General features: G+C 37.1%; 1 protein-coding gene and 1 long non-coding RNA gene across 2 annotated transcripts; one reads left to right on the top strand and one right to left on the bottom strand.

Annotated features, from left to right (window-relative positions):
- Positions 1-1,532: 1,532 nt before the first annotated feature.
- Positions 1,533-3,111, top strand: LOC143885851 (protein FAR1-RELATED SEQUENCE 7-like). Its single transcript, XM_077389902.1, has 4 exons — positions 1,533-2,046; positions 2,693-2,747; positions 2,894-2,965; positions 3,078-3,111. The coding sequence occupies exons 1-4, from the start codon at positions 1,533-1,535 to the stop codon at positions 3,109-3,111; spliced, it is 675 nt and encodes a 224-aa protein (XP_077246017.1).
- Positions 3,112-3,892: 781 nt separating this feature from the next.
- Positions 3,893-14,113, bottom strand: LOC143886136 (uncharacterized). The gene is made up of 3 exons (XR_013253689.1): positions 13,448-14,113; positions 4,423-4,588; positions 3,893-4,331 (listed from the first exon to the last, which is right to left on the bottom strand). It is a non-coding gene; the product is annotated as an uncharacterized LOC143886136 (long non-coding RNA).
- Between the last annotated feature and the right edge of the window lie 7,350 nt (positions 14,114-21,463).

Raw genomic sequence — 21,463 nt, 5'->3', positions numbered from 1 at the left:
TGGTTATTTATAATGTGAGTACCTTCTTATTTTTCTCTTCTTTCAATTACTAGGAAAATTGAACCAACCTCTTCGCAACCTTGTGGGTTATGTATCGAGGATAATGACCGTGCACAGTCTGGTTTTGTTGATGATGCTTTCTCGCAAGCCTCCGGGTTAGGTATTGAAGAAGTTGACGCCCATGGTCTTATTGTGGTTGATGATGGGGGTGATGATGGGGTTAATCTGATTGAAGATAATATAGAATGGCAAGATACTGATATGAATGACGAAGATGAGGGTGGTAGTACGCTCAATAAGGGTACTAGTGAGAATAGTAGTGTGAATAAGCCATTTCTGAACCAAGTGTTTGATGATTGGATGTCTGCGTTTGAATTCTACAATTCTTATGCCCTGGCTACTAGTTTTGGATTACGAAAATCCAGTACAAATAGTTCTAAAAAAACAAATAATGTGAACTCAAGGAAATTTGTGTGTGATAGAGAGGGTGAAAAAGTGTAAGACAAAGAAAGTGGATGATGGTAAGGAAAGGAGGGAACGACGAGCTGTTAGATTGAATTGCAAAGCTAAGATTATCATAAATTAAGAGATGGGAAGTCGGTAGTGAACACATTTGATGACATTCATTCTCACATTCTGACCTCCCCACTTAAGAGGCAAATGCATCGTTCCCATAATAGATTCAGTAAGAGTGAAAGTGTTAAGACGTTGATTGACTGTCTCGATGAGACTCAGATGCCGGCTGCGAGGATTGCAAAGGCCATTAATTCAACAAACGATGGAATATCGGGTGTGGTAACACCTGATCAAGTTGCTTCCCATTTGAGAAAAAAGAGGGTGAACAATATAGGCCAAGAAGCTGTTTTAGTGGCCAATCATCTCCAAAACAAGCGATCAGAAGATCCGAATTTCTTTTTCTCGATGGAGTTATATACGGATGGGACCTTCCGATCTATGTTCTGGGCTGACGCTAGGGCTAGAGACGCTTACATGACATTCAACGATGTCATTGTATTTGATGTCACTTACAAAACCAATAGGTTATCTCTACCATTTGTACCGTTTACGGGAGTGAACCATCATAGACAGTCGACCCTATTCGGATGTGCCCTGTTAGCTGATGAGACAGAGGAAACCTTCAGTTGGTTATTTGAACAGTGGTTGACGTGCATGCATGGTAAAGCACCTAATGCAATAATAACTGATATGAATCCGACCATGAAAAAGGCAATTGGAAGAGTTTTTCCAGACACCCATCATAGATTTTGTTTGTGGCACATACACAGGCATCTGCTTGAACATGTTGCAGAGATGAGGGATTCGACTAGTGATTTCTGCCTCGATTATAATCGGTGGTTTTTTTCAAAAAAATGGAGGATTGTGAGCAGTTTGTGGGAGGATTTGGTTTGTAAATATGAAATCGGGGAAAGTGATTGGTTATCTAGGATGTGGGAGCAGCGAGAGTATTGGGTTCCTGCATATTGGCGAAACACATTCACTGTGGGAATGACTAGAGTCAACGTAGCGAAAGCATGAATGCATTATTTGATGGATATGTGAATAGCAAAACTGGCTTGCATGAGTTCTTAGATGCATGTGATAGGGCACTGGTTCAACGTCGTAAAACGAAAGCCGAAGAAGATTTCAAGTCGAAATATTCGAAAGCAAGTATGAAAACGAATAGCCCATTGGAAGAAGAGGCGGGGATATTCTATATGAGGAATATGTTTAACATTTTTCAGGATGAGTTGAGGGATAATACTGGTTGTTGGTACTACCACTTGAGCAAGGATGGTGCCGTGGAAGAATATTTGGTAGGTCCCAGAAATGATGTGAAGAGTAGATGGTGTAGGGTATTTTATGATGATTCCGATGGAGTGACTGTCAAATGCGATTGTGCTAAGTTTGAAAGGGAGGGGATCTTATGCAAACATATCCTTCGTATTATGGATACGAAACAATTGAAGAAGGTCCTCGACCATTACATGTTGAGGAGATGTTCAGGCAATGTATCAAGTAGGGGGTACAATATCTACAAGGCCACAAGTAGGTAGTAGCGTGAATCCGTTTCAGAGGTGGTGCCTAATCTCAAGATGGCAATGACTGGTTGATGGACCCGGAAGAGATGAGAAAGTTTTTAACATGATGACTGAATTTTGTGATCTTCTTTTTGCTGAAGAAGAACAAAAGCAGAAAGAAAAGCAAGTTACATTGGAGGGTGGTGAGTTACCAATCGTTGGTAGCGAAGTATATTCAAACATTGGCGTGAGTCAAATACCTGAAATCACAATTTGAGACCCACCCGTTGCGAAGACCAAGGGCCGTTCAAAGAATCCAACACGCTTGAAATCTGGCATAGAGACATCTGTATCCCAACCAAAGAAACGGACGTGCAAATTATGTGGCGAAAAAGGACATTATAAGTCGACATGTAAAAAGAAAGGCGAGGTTTGTTTTCTTCCCTATTTATTCATTTGTATGTGTATATGGAATGATATTTGTTAATGTTTATATATTGATTCTGTTATGGTGAATGCTAATAGAAGCAGCCTAAAAGAAAGCGGCAAGAGGAAGGTGACGTAGAGGAGGAGTACGTATAAACTATGATCCATCTCATATATTTATTTGAACCACTTTTAGTTTGTTACTTTCTGAGCATAAGTAATTACTCTGTTCATAAACTTTCATACAGAGGAAGGAGAATATGTTAGTGTAGTTAGTATCATAACTTCTGCACTAGTTTTGTGGTCTGTTACTATTCCATGTCTTTTTTTCTTTAGAAGGATTTGCATTTTCCAGAAGTTTTTATTCAGGCAGTAATATATGTATTTGTACTTCAAAGGATTTGTACGTAGATGACAAGTTTGTAACTGTTCAAACTCTTCTGTTGCAGGTCATTATGTGACTGTGGAACTGTTGAGGTCATTGCACCCATTGCAGCCACAGTTGAGGATATCATGCTACTGTAAGCATTTTCTATTTATGAATATATATTTCTATCATATCTACAACTTAAGTTGTTTTGTGTAGCATTTTTCTAGTTATAATTATGAAACTCTATGCTTGTGATGATCCAGGTACTTCAAATACCTAATGAAGAGGAGGATATGATTGTTGCGTATATGTTAGAGGAACCTGGTTGAGGAAATGTTTCATGTAACATGCTGTGCTTACATCAGATTTGTAACTTGCATGAAATTTGTATCTTTTAATTAATATACATTTTGGGTCATTCTGTGTGGATTGTTGCGTATATGTAAATTTTGACCGCCCAAAATATAAATTTAATTGGAGTTTTGGCTATATGTCGTTCTGGTGATCAGCCATTGTTTCTTTGCAGGTTAAATTTTGATCTTAAAACACTTTATCAGATTTTAGTGGAGGAGAAGATTATTGATAGGGGACCCATTACAAATTTTCAACAACCCAAAGGGTCCATTGGGCTCGTTTCTTCAATTGCTATGAGAGTGATTGTGTGGGTAGATAAAAAGCTTATTATATGAGAGAATGAGAGGTGTGCTAGGCTCCATGTTCAATATTTTCCTATATTTTCTTACTTGCAAACCAATGTATTTGGGCATATTCTTCAACCTTTATTTGATTGGACTATTGGGCCTGCCTTGATTTGTATCAGATTTAAAACAGCCCTTTTAAAAAAAAAATTAAATCTGATGGAGTTTGGGCTCACTGAGTTGGGCTGAAGTCCCAATCTGACATCATGAACCGTCCACAACTATCTCATAAGTGGTTCCTGATTAAGCATTATTACTCCACATTTTGTACCTGTTTTCCCTCCTTATTTGAGGAGTACAAAACGACTAAGCATGTCACAAGAGATATAATAAAGATCGGGAAAATTGCACAACAATTTTAGCCGAAATAACAAGAAGCCTTGAACAATGTTTCAACTCCAACTATGAAAATAACTACAATATAAACAACCCCATCATGTTTCAACCCAATTTACAATTGTCATTTCCAGAAAAAGATGAAAAAAAAAACCTACAAAGACTAATACTTAAAGCATCGAAATTTCATGCTTTAACATGAACAAGGTACAAGAAAAACAAAATCCCTGCTATTTAAAAAAATAAAAATAAAAATCCCTATAGCTGCTAAGACTTTAAGCAAGCTATTTTCATTCTTGAGGAAGGCGATCTCATGCGTTAGGCATGCGATCTCATTCTTGAGGAAGGCAATCTCCTTCTCAACTGCTTTGATATGTTCTTCATTTATCACCTTCTCGCCATAATCTGCGCATCCAGTGTTGAACCTTTCCTCCCTACCAGGCCCGGCCTCGTCATCCCAACGAAAATATTTGCAATTGTGGCCTAGCATGTTATTTAAACATTACAATCCCACAAGTTTTCCAACAACTTTTTCAAAAAAGAAAATAGATAACAAGTATGGAAGTTTACTCACAGGATAATCAGCACATGCCAAAAATGGACGGCCTTGGTTATTGTTTTTGTTGGTCCGAGTGATTCTTCGAACTACTGGCTTTTGACAATAACATAAGTTCGAGTCCAATCCATCGCATAACGTACCACTATTATTGCTTGAAGATGCCATTATGTTTCAATTTGTACTGCAAGATAATTGGTATTAAAAAAATTCACATAGTCCCAAACAACATAAAACTAAGTAAGCAACTTGGAAACAAATGAGCATGAGTAAGAAGCAACTTGGAAACAAATGAGCATGAGTAAGAAGCTATAGAATGGGCCATTGCACATTGCAATCCAGTGGAGTGAAAAAAATGGTTATGTAAGGCTATAGGATGGGCCATTGCACATTGCAATCAAGTGGGACTTAATGGTAACATTGGACATTGCAATCCAGTGGGACTTAATGGTAATGTAAGGCTTACAAATCCCCATACTCTTCCCAATATTAATGGTAATGTAAGGCTATAGAATGGGCCATTGCACATTGCAATCCAGTGGAACTTATTGAGTAAGAGCTTCAAAGTGTTGCCCCAGCCCTCTAAACTTCTAGTCACTAGTCATGCACAAAATTACATTCAAAGAACAGTACTAGAGGATATTCAACATTGGTCTATAAATGAGAGAAAACACTAATTTTTCAGAGTTTGCTTGTCTATTAATTTCAGAGTTTGTTGTTGCTACATCTTGCAACCCTGAAAACCAACTCATGGAGCAAATGTTCTTTGAAAGTACCAACTCCAAGATACAGAAAGCTACATCTTGCAAGACATTCAGCAGAAAGCACAAGATACAGAACAATGCCCTAATATTTCACAATAGAAACCCTAAAGAAATTATGGAGCGAAAAAAAAATCATATACAGAAGCATCGACCAGATCATGAGTTCTTGAATAAAGAAGAAAATCCCAAACTGGGAAGATGAATTAGACAATCAATTTAACTCTCCATACAACGGTTTATATGAAAATTTGAAGTGATTTTAGCGAGCAACGAAATACCTGAGGAGCGGAATTTTATGAAAATGGAAGGATGAACCAGATCTTTTGTTTAGATGAAAATGGAAAACCCTAAAAAAGTGAAGAAGAAAGGGAATACAAAATCTGATGAGAGAGATGAGATATATCTAGGGTTTTCTCATATGACAAAAAGAAAGAGATTAAAAGAGTTAAAAGACTAACCTGCATAAAACTGGTTCGAGGGAGACTTGAAACCCTCTTGGTTCAAGAGAAATCAGCTTGAAACCCTCGGTTTTTTCGACAGAAATTGTTGGGGTCGGTAGCCGTGGGGGAGAAGAGAGGCATATTCGTAGGTGTGGACCCCGATCCGAGATAGGCGGCGAGGGAACGGGTCCCTAACACCATCTGGATCATCCACGTGTGAAGGAGAGCTCTACCAGGGAACTCTCGAAACGAATGCCACCCTCATAGCATAGCACGAGTGGCGATATAAAAGAGATACCTTTCGATTCGGGAACAAATCCGGATTCGAAACGTACCTAAACAAACTCAGAGTCGCCATCCACGGTATACGGCCATGGATCCTTTAAACAAAAATATGCTCTGTATACCATGGATAACCAAAAATATATATGGGTCCGTGCCTGATTACGAATGGAGAAGGTCTGAGAGCACCCCCAATTCGTCCAAGTGCAAGCACTTGGTCTCTTATGCCATTTATTATTAACCTCAAAGAGTTTCGGGCGAAAATCATGTGAAATGGGAACAATCCTCAGGAATCGTCTACCTAAGCATGCATTTCCTGAGGATAAAGAAATAAGCATACAAAATAAATAAAAAAATGTGTCACCTAAGCAAAGCTAAGTTATGGGTGACATGTCTAATGGGTGTCTAAGTTCTGGTAGACATACACATGCAAGCTACAGCTAAAGGTATAGTATCAGTACAAGAAAGTAAGAAAACACATCAAAACATAAAACACAAGTCAAACCTATATATGACAGGACAAGACAAGTCCTAACTCTAATGCGACTTGACTCGGACCAAGATGGCCGTCCATCCCAGCTGCTCTACGTATCCCGGCCTCAGGAAGAATCGGAGTCAACGTAGTTCGAATGACCTATTCTAAGCTATGATGCCTAAGACACCTAGCCCTCTATCTTAGACTCGATCTAAAAGACCGGACCAGTTATTAAAGTTTCTTATACGATTATTTAAGTTCCAGTGAATTGTGAATTTTAGGACACCCTATATGCCCTAACTAAATGCAGATTAGCCCTAGGCTAATGCAGATGGTTCCTACAACCTATGTGTAACTAGGCTGTGTTTCCTAAGGAAAACAAAGGTTGACTATATGCCTAGTCTAGCCATCGGTTCGACTAAATGTCTAACCGATCGACTCGAGGCCTTCTAACTCTAGGGACACTCACACGACAGGACACACCATATCAATACAAATCAAGACAGACTCCTAACTCTAGAACACACTAAACAGCTAGGACAGACTCCCAACTCTAGAGGAAGATCTTTTAAAAAGGTTTTGAAGAAGCTTTGTATTTTTTTTGAAGGTTTGACAAATTTATTTTTAAAGGTTTGGCTGGACTTGGGATATGGATCCCAAGCTGCACTACGTACCTCGTGAGAGAGGATCAAGCCAACGTAGTTCGAATCGAACTCTCCTAACTGCTATCACTAAAAGCAAACACTCCAAATGATTTAATGGCTTTTTAATGTTTTTCAAATGTTTTTGATGTTTTAAATTTCTAATGTTTTTGAGTTTTAAAATATTCAAAGTTTTTGGATTTTAAAACTTTTTACAATGTTTTTAAAGTTTTTAAAGAGTTTTTACCCTTTTGGTCAAAGACCTAAGGGAAAATACAAAGCAAAACCTTAGGGCCAAACCCTAGGGCAAACAGGGGAAACCCCTAAATCAAGTAATCAAATGCCAAAGGCAAGGAAAAAGAAAGGACCTCAAAAGGCCAAGCTCTAATGAGACTGTGCTAGTCTAAGACAAATAAGAGCAACGACAACTAAAGAGAAGAAAAAGGCTACCAGGTAATCTCAAGTTTCCATTTAATTATTATAAAAAAAAAACAAATCAAGTATTAGCAAAGTATGATTTATAACTAAAAAGCGCACAATCTGTAAGAATAGCAATCATAAAATGATAAACAACATTAATTAGTCCAGACCAGCCGCTGGATAGCCTAATAAAGTAAAACAATATCAAACACTTCAATGCCAACCACAAACCCCAATACGGGGACTCAGCGAAACCAGATGATGCCAAAGTAATCATCTGATTTCAATACACATATAATAATATTCTTACAAACCGCCTTGAAATCAGACAGTACTCATGTCGATAATATCGAATAGAGTAGTCATCTGATTTCCTTCTTCAATTAAACAATTTATTTAAATAAAGAATGAGTATGATAAGCTTTCAAGATAGTCTCACCTGAACAGTCCATTTATTACCGTCTTCGAACCCTAATTCAAAACTTAGTATGAAAGAAAAGTATTAAATTTCCAACAGATTATAGAAACACATGAAATGATATTTAAATGTTTTTTTTTTTTTTTTTTTTTGAATTTTAAAATATTCAATTGTTTTTAGGTTTCAATTTTCTAATTTTTTTGTGATTTTAAATGATTTCAATGTTCTTGAGATTCTAAGATTTCAATGGTTTTATGGATTTTAAAATTTTAAATGTTTTCACCCTCTTGGTCAAAGACCAAAAGGAACACACAAAGTAACACCCTAGGGTAAAACCCTTAGGGTAAAGGGGAAACCCCAAACCAACAAACTAGTAACTCAAAATAATTTGTAACAATCCACAAACAAGTAAACAAACATCTCAAGAACAATGAAAATGATCTAAGAACCTTAGCAGGTAAAAGCAACTTAAATGATAAACTTCTATCTAAAGACAAACTAAAAGGCTACGGGCGAATTCCTAACATGCAGGATAACCAATTCTAAATGAGAAGCCAACGAGTCCAAAATTCTCTATTGCTCTATACAGGAAGGCGAATGAGTCAAAGACTCGCTCTAGAAATGAGAAAGACACTAACATGAGGTTGAGTAAACCTCCTAAAAGAGGAACTCCCTAAATGAGACAAGGCTTGTCTCTAAATAAGGACTCCACAAATGAGGCAAGTCATGCCTCCTATGAGTACTCTTTTGCTAAGGTAAACTTCTCAAGGATACGCTCTAAATGACTCTTTCGTCACTTAAACAATGAAAAGGAGAAGCTATCATCTAAAAGATTAGAAAAAAGTTTCTAAATAAATAGGGAAAACCCTATTGGGACTAAGCAAGTCCCCTATAGATGGGTTTGGGCTACTAATGCCCAACGCCCAAACGCACTTAAAAGGCTAAGCTAGCCTACTAAAAGAAAGAAGGAAAAACTACTTGGACTAAACGAGTACCCTAAAGATGGGCTTGGGCTAACGCCTTCATTGCCCTTACAAGGAGGACGGAAACCTGAGGCTCAAGGGCTTTTTAAAAAAAAAAAACTAAGTAAGTCTAACTATACAATAGAGAGGAGCGCTACTTGGACTAAGTAAGTCCTCTCAAGATGGGAAAATAACTCGAATTTTAACAATATTGACACTTTAAGATTCAATTACATTATTATTAACATTACAATTAAAGAGATTTGAATATATATGATACTTTTATCAGTGTAATATCACAGTTACCACCCTATAGGCTTCCATAGATTTCATGTTATCCAGCAACTATGAGATCATGATTTGAGTGCTAATATAAAATCTGATTCCCTAAAAAAAATACAATTTCCTTATATTCAATACTACTTAAAGAAAATTCTTATATATGACCACAAGACAGTCAAGCTTTATCGAAAGTCAAACTCAACTGATCACAACAAAATAAGTCATTACAAGCATATCACAATTAGCACTGCATGATAAAATTTATTACAGATAAACAAAATTTCATTTTCCCATTAAATGATATAATTAACTTTAACTCAATAGAAAATACAAACTCTATGCTATATCTTATAGAGAATAGTATATCATGAAATCCCATATACAATAACTTGCCTCTAGAATTCAGTCAACTAAAAAAAATGATGGGTAGATAATTTCCCAAGTGAATGCTTTAATGATCATCAAATGACATTTTGATTCAATATTTTCCATTTAAAGTTCACTTTGGAAATATTAAATTCTAAGGGCTGCAATAGTCATAAGTCGAAACTACACAAGGTTTGTATACTGCTGATCAAAATTTGGTTACCATGAATTCGAGATGATAGTGAAAGGGTATGCGGCAAGTGGTGAGGCGGGCTTGATGGGTAAGCTATTGGACGAAATCAAAGAAAGAGAGGACGTGTATTGCGGTGTTCATGATTGGAACAATGTGATCCACTTCTAAGAAGAGATTGATGCAAGATGCTGAGAAGGCTCTAAAGAAAATGAAGGCTTTGGGGCACCAGCCTAATGCACAGACATTTCATTCGCTGGTCACTGGGTATGCTGCTCTTGAGGGAAAATATTTGAAGGTAATTGAGCTGTGAGGAGAAATGAAAGTGCTTTCCATTCCAGCTCAATTAAGTTTGACCAGGAGCTTTTGGACGCATTGTTGCATAGCTTTGTGAGAGGTGGGTTCTTTTTGCGAGCTAATGAGGTCATGGAAATGATGGAGCAAGAGAGTGTTCATTGACAAGTATAAGTATAGAACCCTCTTTTTAAAATACCATAAAAACTTTTTATAAGGGTAAGGCCCCCAAGTTCCAGACAGAATCTCAGTGCCAGAGGAGGGAAACAGCCTTGGCTTTCAAAAAAAAATAAAAATGGGTTGGCCTTATATCTTACAGAACGGGGATTGAATCGTGGACTGAACTTGTGCAAAACTGGAGTGATTTGTGAATAGATTTCAGTGCAAAAACTGAGTTGAAATATGAACAGATTTTATGCAAAAAACTGAGCATGAAATGGGACAAATTTCATGGGCTAAACCGGGCAAGAATTGGGACAGATTTTGTGGGCTGAACCGGGCAAGAATTGGGACAGATTTTGGGGCAGAATCTGTGACAGATTCATAGGTGAAATATGGACAGATTTTGGGGCAGAATCTGTGACAGATTCATAGGTGAAATATGGACAGATTTTGGGGCTAAAACTAGGTTCAAACAAGGACAGATTCTGTATTGAAAAATGTGCTCGAATATGGACAGATTCTGTGCTGAAATTGTGCCTCCAATATAAACAGATTCTGTGTTGAAATTGTGCTCAAACATGGGCAGATTCTGTGGATGAAACCTGGACAGATTCGTGGGGCAGAATCTGTGCTGAAACAGAGGTGAAACATGGACAGATTTGTGGGCAAAATCTGTGTTGAAACAGAGGTGACAATGGGGTAAAACTATGCTCAAACGAAAAGGCTGAAGTAGGGGAAAACTGGGCTCAATAAAGAGAAAAGTCTGCTATGAGTTATTATCATATCTTTTAAACATGAAGTATACTTTATCACTTAACATACAATCAGTCCAACAACAATTTATAACTTTTTGTTCTCAATCAAAAGTGTAGTAAATGTGTATCAAATTGAAAATTCAGTCTAAACCTTCCTCCACAGAATAAACATAGTATTATTCAACTTGTACAAAATCCAATAGTGACAAAGCAAGATAAAAAAGTTTCTATATTGTGTAGCAAAAGTAAAATAATGATTTAAAGATATTGACCTCAAAATTAATATTGAATAACTACACTTCATGGACAGCAAACCGAATGCTTGATTCTAATAAATAAAAGATGAAAAATTTCATACGATGACATCATCAAATTCAAAGCAATGAGCCCTAAGAAATGAACCATGTGTGGAGCTATGCTATATGTTTATAAAATCATCAAGACATAGTTGGGAACGAAACCTTATAAGATCTCTAAGACATGATTACATATGCTACCATTGTTAAAACATACATAAAAAAGGAAATCACCATCAGTCACTTGAATAATTAAAAGGCAGTAAAATAAAATAAATATTAATTTATAGGCATAAAACACTATATAATGTTTTAAAATGAAATCAATTTGTAAGTATATGGCAGTTCAAATGTACAAGGAACTGAACTATATGAGGATCAGAATATGAAATTTGAATGTGTAAAATCTGATAAAGGTTAAACCTTGGGTCTGTACTATTATGACTTGAACCCATATATCTAAACTCGTTAAATCATAAGGCTTGTGACACAAATGCCACTATGAAAAGCTAAGTAATGGGCGTGCCCACGTCTATGACAATCTATTTATATACCAAAGCCCCTTTTATCTTAACATATATTTTGAGTAATGCAATAAAATGTGAGACATTTTATGAACCTCATTAAACATAGAAATACTAATGCCAATTTCCTACAGAACACTAAATCAGTTAAGTATATCATAGGTGACACACAATAACCTTTATCACGAAAAGATTGATTACATCATAATTTCAATTTATTAATCATGCATCATTTAATTCATTTTATCGTCATTTTGTCCAAGGTATTCAATTATCATAAGTACATAACCAAACGTCCATACAGACAACATCTACCTTAGATAATGATCTATATGAATCTTCAAATACTCATGTTAAACTATCATCAAATTAACACACACACACCCGTCTTTATAACAGGTTATAACAATCCAGGCATATTTGCATTCTGAGTTATCATAATAAACATCCTCTTGCAACTGATGAGATTTCTAATCCAATTTAAGCGACTCACCTCCAACTGGATATCACACCCTATATAATATATTTAAATATAAATATTAACCTTGAATAACAACTAGTAACTTGAGAATAAGCTTAACATAACACAAAGCTTTTAACTCCAACAGTTTCATTATTACCAATTTATAACATCAATAGTTATGTTGCTGTCTAAAAATACATCCATATCAAATTCTTGAAACACATAAATGCTCTTTTCATGCTCTTCTCATTATCCTTAATCAATTCAAATACCAACTTACTCTAACTAATACATTTACATTACTTCATTCTAATCATAACATGAAATTATCATAGCTCCTTAAATATTATGAGAAGAACGGTACCAAAAATATAGAGCAAATTACACCCAGCCCACTCTCTATTTAAAATTATCATGTCTGTTGATCTAATCAAGATAAAAAACAACAAAATGAGCATGCCTATTATATGAAACTTGACTCTATGCCACTAAAAATCATTTTGTCATTCACTATAAAAACAAATCATGAAACATCATTAACATTTCCAAATAGTTCTAAAGAAAACCTCAAAACAGAGCATACAAACTGATCATGCTTCTGTCAAAACCTGATTCTGTTATTAACATGCCTAGAACTAACACACAGTCTACCAAAACAACCATAACTGTTTAACCACAGCTCCAAATTTTGACCAAGAGTACTTGTTGGAAAGATATTGAAAAGACCTAAAACTTCAAAGTTTATCATGTTTCCTAATTCTGTCATTTACTAGCCTAAAAACACGATTTAAAACAGTCCAGAAACTTGTAGCGAGAATTACATCTACACCATTATAAGAAAAGTCTACCTTAACAGTGTATCATGAAAATCTGGAATGATAACAAATCAATGAATTCCTCTATAGCTTAGAATCATGAACAAGTTCCTTTTTAGCTCAGAATCATGAACAAGCTCACTTAGCTCAAAATTATGTACAAGATCAACTCAAAACAATACTAATTCTAAATTCCTTGTAAAAATGAATTCGAGCACCATACATATCAATGCTCAAACAAGAAGCCAAATCTCTAAAAAAAAAAAATTATAAATACCGCCAGATAAAAATAAATAAATAAATAATTGGATACAAAACATACACTTCAAGATCAAAACCTACTGGAATCTTAAATTGCTATAAACTATACTACCTATAAGGTTAATAAAGCAATAATAAATGATAACATGAACAATCAATTCAACAATTATAAAATCAAGGAACTAGAGATCATGTAGATCAAAGAAAAGTAATTCAATTAAAAAAATAAATACCTATTTCCTTCAGATTTTCTTCAGGCTACACAATCAATGGATCAAAGGCTTACAAGGCTAGATTTGCAGATGCTCCTTCCTTTCCTTCATATAAAATCCTCACAATCAACAGATCTAAGATTTTTCGAGAAAAAGATCACCGATCATAGATCTAAGTGTAAAAATTTGCAGATCTAAGATTTAAGCAAGGGAAAATTTCAAATCTACAAATTTCCAGGCTAGAAAGGGACGAAATTTAATGGAGAATGAAAATCTATACTGGATGCAGATCAAGGGAATAAAAGAGAGTTTTGGCTGAAATTGATCGGAATCTAGCCGGATCTTGCCTGAGAAGATGATCGGAGATAATAAATCTCACCAGAAAAAATGGAGGAAAGGAAAAAAAAAAAAAAAAGATCCGGTTGGACTTTTGGAGTTTAAGGCGAAGACAAAGGTTTTTAGCTAGATCTAAGAAGAAACTTATGATAATGAGTGAAAACGAGATTAGATCTGCAGATCTCTCGATGAAAAAGGTGGCCGGACAAAAGGATTACACCAGCCGGAGCTTATGATCTCGCCGGAGTTTTGGACGGTGCTCGATCGGAGAAGAAGATCGGAGAATGTAATAAGGGTTTCAAAGAAAAAGAAAAGGGAAAATGGGTTTCTCTTCTATGAGCTCTGCTAGGGTTTGTGAAGAAAGCCTCAATCCCTTGCAAATGAGAGTCTAATCCCTTTTATAGAAAATCTCAAAAATTTTACCCCCATTATGCTATGGGACAACCCCCATTAGTAAATTTAGCTTTGCTTTTGGTATGAAAGGGTGGTCCACTGAAAAAATTTTAAATGAAAATTAGGAGAACAAATTCGTCCCTTTTTAATTGCCCCGGGACACCTTCCTGCAACAAATTACCCATGGACAGCCCCTATCTCGATTAACTCAACCCCCCTCTTTCACGCTTACACTACGGTCTTCTCCTGGCTCGTTCACTAAGCAAACGCGCTCGGATTTCGACGAAATTTTGCGGGTACCTAGATGAGACCCTAATCTAGCTTAAGGTGAAATTTGGGACCCTACCTAGCTGATTTGATAGGGTTTTGCACAAACACGAGAAGTTTACGGTACGGTCAAAATGGGGTGTCTACAGATGCCCCTCTTTGGCAGAGCGTGCTTGTCACGCGAATGCCAAAGCCGAACAGACAACACATTTTGATCGACGCGAAAACAAAAGAAAATAATTTTTGGGTTTTTTTTTTAAAAAAAAAAAATGATATTCACAAAAGTAAAACAACTACAACAAGACTCAAAGCAAATAGGAAAGTGGTCTCTCACTAACCTTTAAAAATAAAGGTAACCATGATATCTCAAAGAGACAACCCTTTTCTAATGCTTATGACTCAACTCAACAAACAGAAAACACAAACACTCCTTCATTTTTATTTTTTATTTTTTTTATATATTTTTATTTTGAAATCACAAACACTCAGAGAAAATTTGTTTTACATGGTGCCACATAAACCAGCTGCTCCATAGAAATCCAAATTCATATGGCTCGGCATAAACTAGATCCATATGAATCTCCTCTTAGACATACTAAAACAAACATAAAACCAAACACTCAAAGAGTTTTTTTTTTTAATATGATGCTGCATAAACCAGCTTCTCATATATCCAGACTCTTATGGTTCTGCAAAAATCAGATCCATATAAGTCCTTCACAGATATACGATAATAAGCATAAAACCAAACACTCAAAGAGTTTAAAACCAGGGCGATAACTATACAGACCATTGCTAAAAATCCATCTGTTTAGTTATCCAGGTAACTCTGACTCCTCTCTTTCAAGGTAGCGAATCACCTAAGATTTATATGGTGCCGCATAAACCAGCTCCATGTAAATCCAGATTCATATGATTCTGCAAAAATCAGATCCATATGAACCTCTTCGCAGATATGCCTGACTCCTAACCAGTTAGGTAGCGACACATTACGGATGTATGGTGCCGCATAAACCAGCTCCATACAGATACAAAACCAAACACTCAAAGAGTAAGAAAAACTTCACCAAAACGATTATAAAACCAAACACTCAAAGAGTCTCATTTTAAAAATTAAAGAAAAAGACCAAACCACATAGCAAAAACTCCGGTAATTTCCAACTTCATTGAAAACTTCTCAAAACGCTAAATGAAAACCAAGACCGAGAAACACGAAGCATTTAATTTCTAATCTTATTAGAAACTTAAAACAAAGGATGATTGAAAGGAAAAGGCATTAAAAACTTTCAAATTGATGAAAGAAAAGTATCAGGTCATGAGATACAGACTCTGGTAACTTTCTACCTTAAAAAAAAAAATCTCAAAACAAAGAAGCAAAAGATTGACTCTTATAGATTTCATTGATGAACAAATCATCTCTCACAAAGAGTAACTAAAAAAAAATCTCGGTCAAAGACCGGACTTGAATAATTTGAAGAAATTCTCGGGTATCAACTCTTTTTCAAAAGTAAAAAACATTTAACAAAGGTTTGAAGATTGTTAGAATGAATTCTAGACTCCACTGGGGTAGAGAATTTTCAAAAAATACTTGACTTCAAAGGAGAACAACCGGACTGAGGAATTCGACTTAAAAGAACACGCTCAAACTTCTCTAGTCGCTATCCAATGAAAATATCCATCTCAGAAATCATTACTTGATTGATATCTTTTATAACGTAAGTTATAAAAGATGCCCCTAGTATGATTACTTCCACAACAAGATTCATCATAGAGCAACACAAGAAAAATAGGCCAAAGGTTTTTCATTATCAAACACTCGGGATTTACAAAAGATTCTTCTCACGAACATTTGAATTTACAAGGCTTTTCATTGGGTACAAGAAACTTGTTCTGCTCGAAATTCTCTTCATTTCTGCCATTTGCTGATACTGCAAAGGAGTTTAAGGGATGTCATTTTCTGAACTCTGCTCGGTTTCACACTATCCACGAGAGTCGCTAATTCTCCTCTTCTCTGAGGGATTTTTTTTTATCACCACAGCTTTGGGAGAACTCTGACTAACAAGACCTCAAAACTTGAACTCGACTCAACAAAGGAAAGACTTTGACAAAAACAAAACGAAGACTTTGACAACACATGACTTTTACACTAAGAGACACTGGATCTGCTTCTTAGACTGATAAATGTTTTTTTTTTAAAAGGTTAAAAGTCAACCACTCTCAGAATCTTTTGAATACCGCGTTTAAAGGTGTTTTATTCCCCCTTTCGGTATTTCAGTCATGGTTATTATCTCTTTGAATTGCTTAGTCTGAACCTCCCTAACTCAAAGAGTATCAAAGAAAGCCTTGCTGGCGCTTATTCAGACATTGAAGTAATGCCAAAGAAAAGAAAGTCTAGCTGACTCTTGAAATTGTCCTTTCTGCATGAAGTCACTGCCATGACCAAATCGCCTTTTTAGGTTTTCGATTTAGCGGACCGCATGCCTTAATTTTTGCCTGGACTGTCTGCCCTTGCAGATTTTCCATCCAGCAGGCTTTGCACCCTAATTTTTTTTTTTTTCTAGACCGCCCTTTCGGGTTTTCGATCTAGCGGGTCTAAGACTCCCTCATCTTTTTTATTTTTCTATTTCTCTACAAACCTGGGCCAAAATACACCAGAAGGACTTTCATGTAGGCTTAGGTTCAAGTAGGGGTAATCATTGGTGTGTTTAAATGTTTTTAAACCGAATCTGGACCCTCCAGACTGCCTACGTATCCCTGAAGAAAATGGGAATCAGGTCTGCGTAGTTCGCCCATTTGGGGTTTCAAAGATTTTTATTTTCAAAATGTTACAAAAGATGTGACCGAACCTGAATTAATCAGGCTACCTATGTACCCTTAAAAAGGGATCAGGTCAAAACGTAGTTCAAGTTCAATATCTTTTATGACGCAAGTCATAAAAGATGCCCCTAGTTCGAGTTTGTCAAAGAAAAGAAGTATTATTTTTTTATTGGCTCAAAAGGGTTCACAAATGGTTTTAAACATATAGGTTGTTGGTTCAAAGCTCAAATCGATCAAAGATGGCCTCCTGGTGTATCAGGCGTAATATTTTTTTAACTGATCCAGGTTTGTAGGTTCATTTAATTTTTCTCCGCTTTCATTGAGGAGTCTTACGGCTTTTCCAGGCAAGACTTGATCAATAATGTAAGGACCAGACCAGTTTGGCCTGAATTTCCCTCTCGGGTCAAATATTGGTGCCCTATTGGACTTCAAAACAAGGTCTCCAGGCTTCAAGTCTCGAACGCGAACTTTCTTGTTGAAAGCTCTTTCAATCCTCCTTTGATATCCCTGAATGTGATATAAAGCTCTCAGCCTCTTCTCATCTATCATCTGCAGCTCATCATGTCTGGCTCTTGCCCACTCAGACTCTGGTAAGCTAGCCTCTATCATCACTCTCAAAGAGGGAATTCTCAGCTCAACCGGCAAAACCGCTTCCATTCCGTACACCAAAGAATACGGAGTCATACCTGTCGAAGATCTGATCGATGTCCGATAAGCCCACAAAGCATATGAAAGTTTGTTCGACCAGTCTTTATAAGTCTCAGTCATCTTACTGATAATGACTTTGATATTCTTATTCGCTGCCTCTACAGCCCCATTTGTTTGAGGTCTGTAAGGAGACGACTTATGATGTCTGATCTTGAACTCTTCACACAGGTGTAAAACCTCCTTTTTGAAATGTGACCCATTATCTGAAATCAACTCGTGAGGTACTCCGTATCTACAAATAATATTCGCACGAATGAACTTCGCAACTGTGTTCGAAGTTATGGAAGCATAGGATGCAGCCTCGATCCACTTTGTAAAATAATCGATAGCTACCAAAATGTACTCATGCCCGCTCGAGGACTTCGGATAAATCTTCCCAATTATGTCTATTCCCCATACTGAGAATGGCCATGGCGAAGACAAAGAATGCAACTCTGAAGGAGGAATATGAATGAGATTTGCATAGACCTGGCACTTGTGACATTTCTTCACAAAAGCAAAGCAGTCTGCTTCCATTGTGGGCCAATAAAAACCAAGTCTCAAAATCTTTCTGGATAACATTTTCCCATTCATATGAGGGCCACAGACTCCTTCATGAGTCTGCTCAATAAGCTCCGCAGCTTTGTCTTCATCCACACACAGGAGTTGAATACCATCAAAAGATCGCCTGTACAGCTCTTCACCACAAATGATGAAGTTGGCAGCTAATCTCTGAAGAGTCTTTCTCTCTTTGCTCGAAGCTTCAGGAGGATGTCCTTTACCAGAAATGAGATTCTTGATATCAATAAACCACGGCTTCCCATCTGGACACCTGGCTGATATTTCAATCGCATTCACATGCGCAGGAGCCCACTGTAATCTCACAGCTAAGGGTTGGACTTCCATAGTTGCAGAGATGTCAAGCATCGAAGCCAAAGTAGCCAAAGCATCAGCAAAGTGGTTCCTGGTTCTTGACAAATGAGTAAAAATGATATTCTTAAATTTTTTAACCAGAAATTCCAAATATGTATTATAAGGAATCAATTTATCCTCTCGAGTTTTCCATTTCCCATTGATCTGACAAATAATGAGCATTGAGTCCCCAAACACATCTATGTCTTGAATTTGAAGAGCTAAAGCTGCCTCAAGCCCTGCAATACAAGCTTCATATTCTGCCATGTTGTTTGTGCATTCAAACTGCAGTTTGATGGATATAGGGATATACTCTTTCTTTGGAGATATCAAAACAGCACCCACTCCTTGACCCCGATTATTGACCGCTCCGTCAAAATACATCGACCATCTGGTACTCGGAGTTTCTTCTTCAATATCCATGATCTCTTCATCAGGAAACTCAGCCTTCAGAAAAACATTCTCCTCTGTGGGAGAATCAGCTAACTGCTCTGCTATAACCCGTCCTTTGATGGACTTCTGAGTGACATAAGTGATGTCAAACTCCGACAACAATAACAACCATCTTGCAGTCCTTCCTGTAAGGGCGGGTTTTTCAAACAAGTACTTTAACGGATCCATCCGTGACAATAAAAATACCTTGTTTGATAACAGATAGTGGCGAAGCCTTTGGGTAGCCCAAACTAATGCTAGACAAGTCTTTTCCAAAACTGTGTACTTTAACTCATATTCTAGCATCTTCTTACTGATATAATAGATAGGCTTTTCTCGCTTAGACTCTGGATCTTTCTGAGCAAGCATACAACCCATTGCAGTGTTTGTAATTGACAAATACATCAACAAGGGTTGGCCATGAATGACAGGTGATAAGACATGAGGCAAAGATAAACATTGTTTAACTTTTTCAAATGCTTCCTGGCATTCATCATTCCACTTCTTCGAGGAGCTCTTCTTTAAAAGCTTGAAAATTGGTTCACATGTCATAGTTAAATGAGATATGAACCTTCTCAAGTATTGAACTTTTCCGAGGAAACCTCTGATCTGCCTTTCTGTTCTTGGCGGTTCCATTTCCTGGATTGCCTTGATCTTTTGAGGATCTACCTCAATTCCTCTTTCACTGACCATAAATCCAAGGAGTTTCCCTGATGTAACTCCAAATACACATTTGTTTGGATTCAGGCGAAGCTGATATTTCTTGATCCTCTCAAAGAATTTTCTCAAAGCAACTGTATGCTCCGGTCTAGTCTTTGCTTTAACGATCATGTCATCTACATAGACTTCGACTTCTTTGTGAATCATATCATGAAGAAGAGTAGTTGCTGCCCTCTGATAAGTTGCACCAGCATTCTTTAAACCAAATGGCATTACTCTGTAGCAGTAAGTACCCCACTGAGTGATAAACGCTGTTTTCATCATGTCTTCGGGTGCCATCTTGATCTGGTTGTATCCCGAGAACCCATCCATAAATGATAACAAAGCATGTCCAGCAGTATTATCCACCAGGAGATCAATGTTTGGCAATGGAAAATCATCTTTTGGACTTGCTTTGTTCAGGTCTCGAAAATCAACACACATTCGAACCTTCCCATCCTTCTTGGGCACTGGTACTACATTAGCGAGCCATTCAGGGTATTCAAGCACTTGGATGAATTTCACCTCTAGAAGCTTCTTGACTTCTTCATAAACTTTTAACTCCCATTCAGTTTTGAGTTTTCGGAGTTTTTGCTTCTTTGGATTAATGCCAGGGATCAAGGGTAATTTGTGCTGAACAATCTCCTCACTCAATCCCGGCATGTCATCATAAGACCAAGCAAAGACCTCCTTGAACTCCTTAAGTAAAGAGATTAATTCCTTGCGTTCCTCAGGAGATAAAGTTTTGCCAATCCTTATTTCCCGAATTAAGGTTTCATCACCAATATTCACAATTTCAATCTCCTCTTCAAGTGGTTTTGCTCGGCGACTCTCCTCCTGTTGAATCATGTGTTTGATTTCAGGGGAAGTTTCGTCGGCATCCTCATCAGAGGGGGAATCTTGATTATCATTATTATTATCAGATTTTAAAGCAGATTCAGTAGATGAAACAGAAACAGGAATGTACACAGAAGAAAACTCCTTTATTTCATTGAAAGTAGAATTGAATACATCCAATGACGAATGGCCCACATCAGGCTTTACAATGGACTCATAAAACGTATTTACAGACTCGAATGATAGGTTGACATCAGTATCAACCGATTCAAACAAATGCAAAGGAGGAACGCCAGGCCCATCAGCAGAAACATCCTCCAACTCGACTTCACTAGGTGAGATGGACTCATCACCGACCTCAGAAATAGACTTGACCTCTATAGTACCTGCATTAAAAGAATCATTAGAAATGGAAGACCCCGAATTAGACTCAGAGAACGACACATACTTATAAACAACTGACTCTTTTGAGGGAGAATGACAGGACTGGAAAGTAACCTGAGGTAGGACCTGAGAGGTCCAATTAGTCAAAGGTCCATCAGCCGGGGTAATAAGGTGAGTGGGATTCAGTACAAGCGGGCCCCTGCTGATCATGGCCACAGTCTGCGAATTCTCATGGAAAAGGGAGCTCAGTGCATCTGGCCCCATTGCATCTGC

This window comes from Tasmannia lanceolata, unplaced genomic scaffold (genome assembly GCF_043159265.1).
Source record: "Tasmannia lanceolata isolate RefF3 unplaced genomic scaffold, GAP_Taslan_0.1 ptg000011l, whole genome shotgun sequence".
NCBI lineage: Eukaryota > Viridiplantae > Streptophyta > Magnoliopsida > Canellales > Winteraceae > Tasmannia > Tasmannia lanceolata.
The sequence above is the reverse complement of the archived record's forward strand: the minus strand, read 5'-3'. Positions and strand labels throughout refer to the sequence as shown.

Bases quoted from the DNA above. Each gene is read 5' to 3' on its own strand.
- LOC143885851 (XM_077389902.1), top strand. From the start codon at position 1,533: ATGAATGCATTATTTGATGGATATGTGAATAGCAAAACTGGCTTGCAT. The intron at 2,047-2,692 runs GTAGGTAGTAGC...ACTTTCATACAG, and splicing joins CAATATCTACAAGGCCACAA to AGGAAGGAGAATATGTTAGT. The intron at 2,748-2,893 runs GTCTGTTACTAT...CTTCTGTTGCAG, and splicing joins ACTTCTGCACTAGTTTTGTG to GTCATTATGTGACTGTGGAA.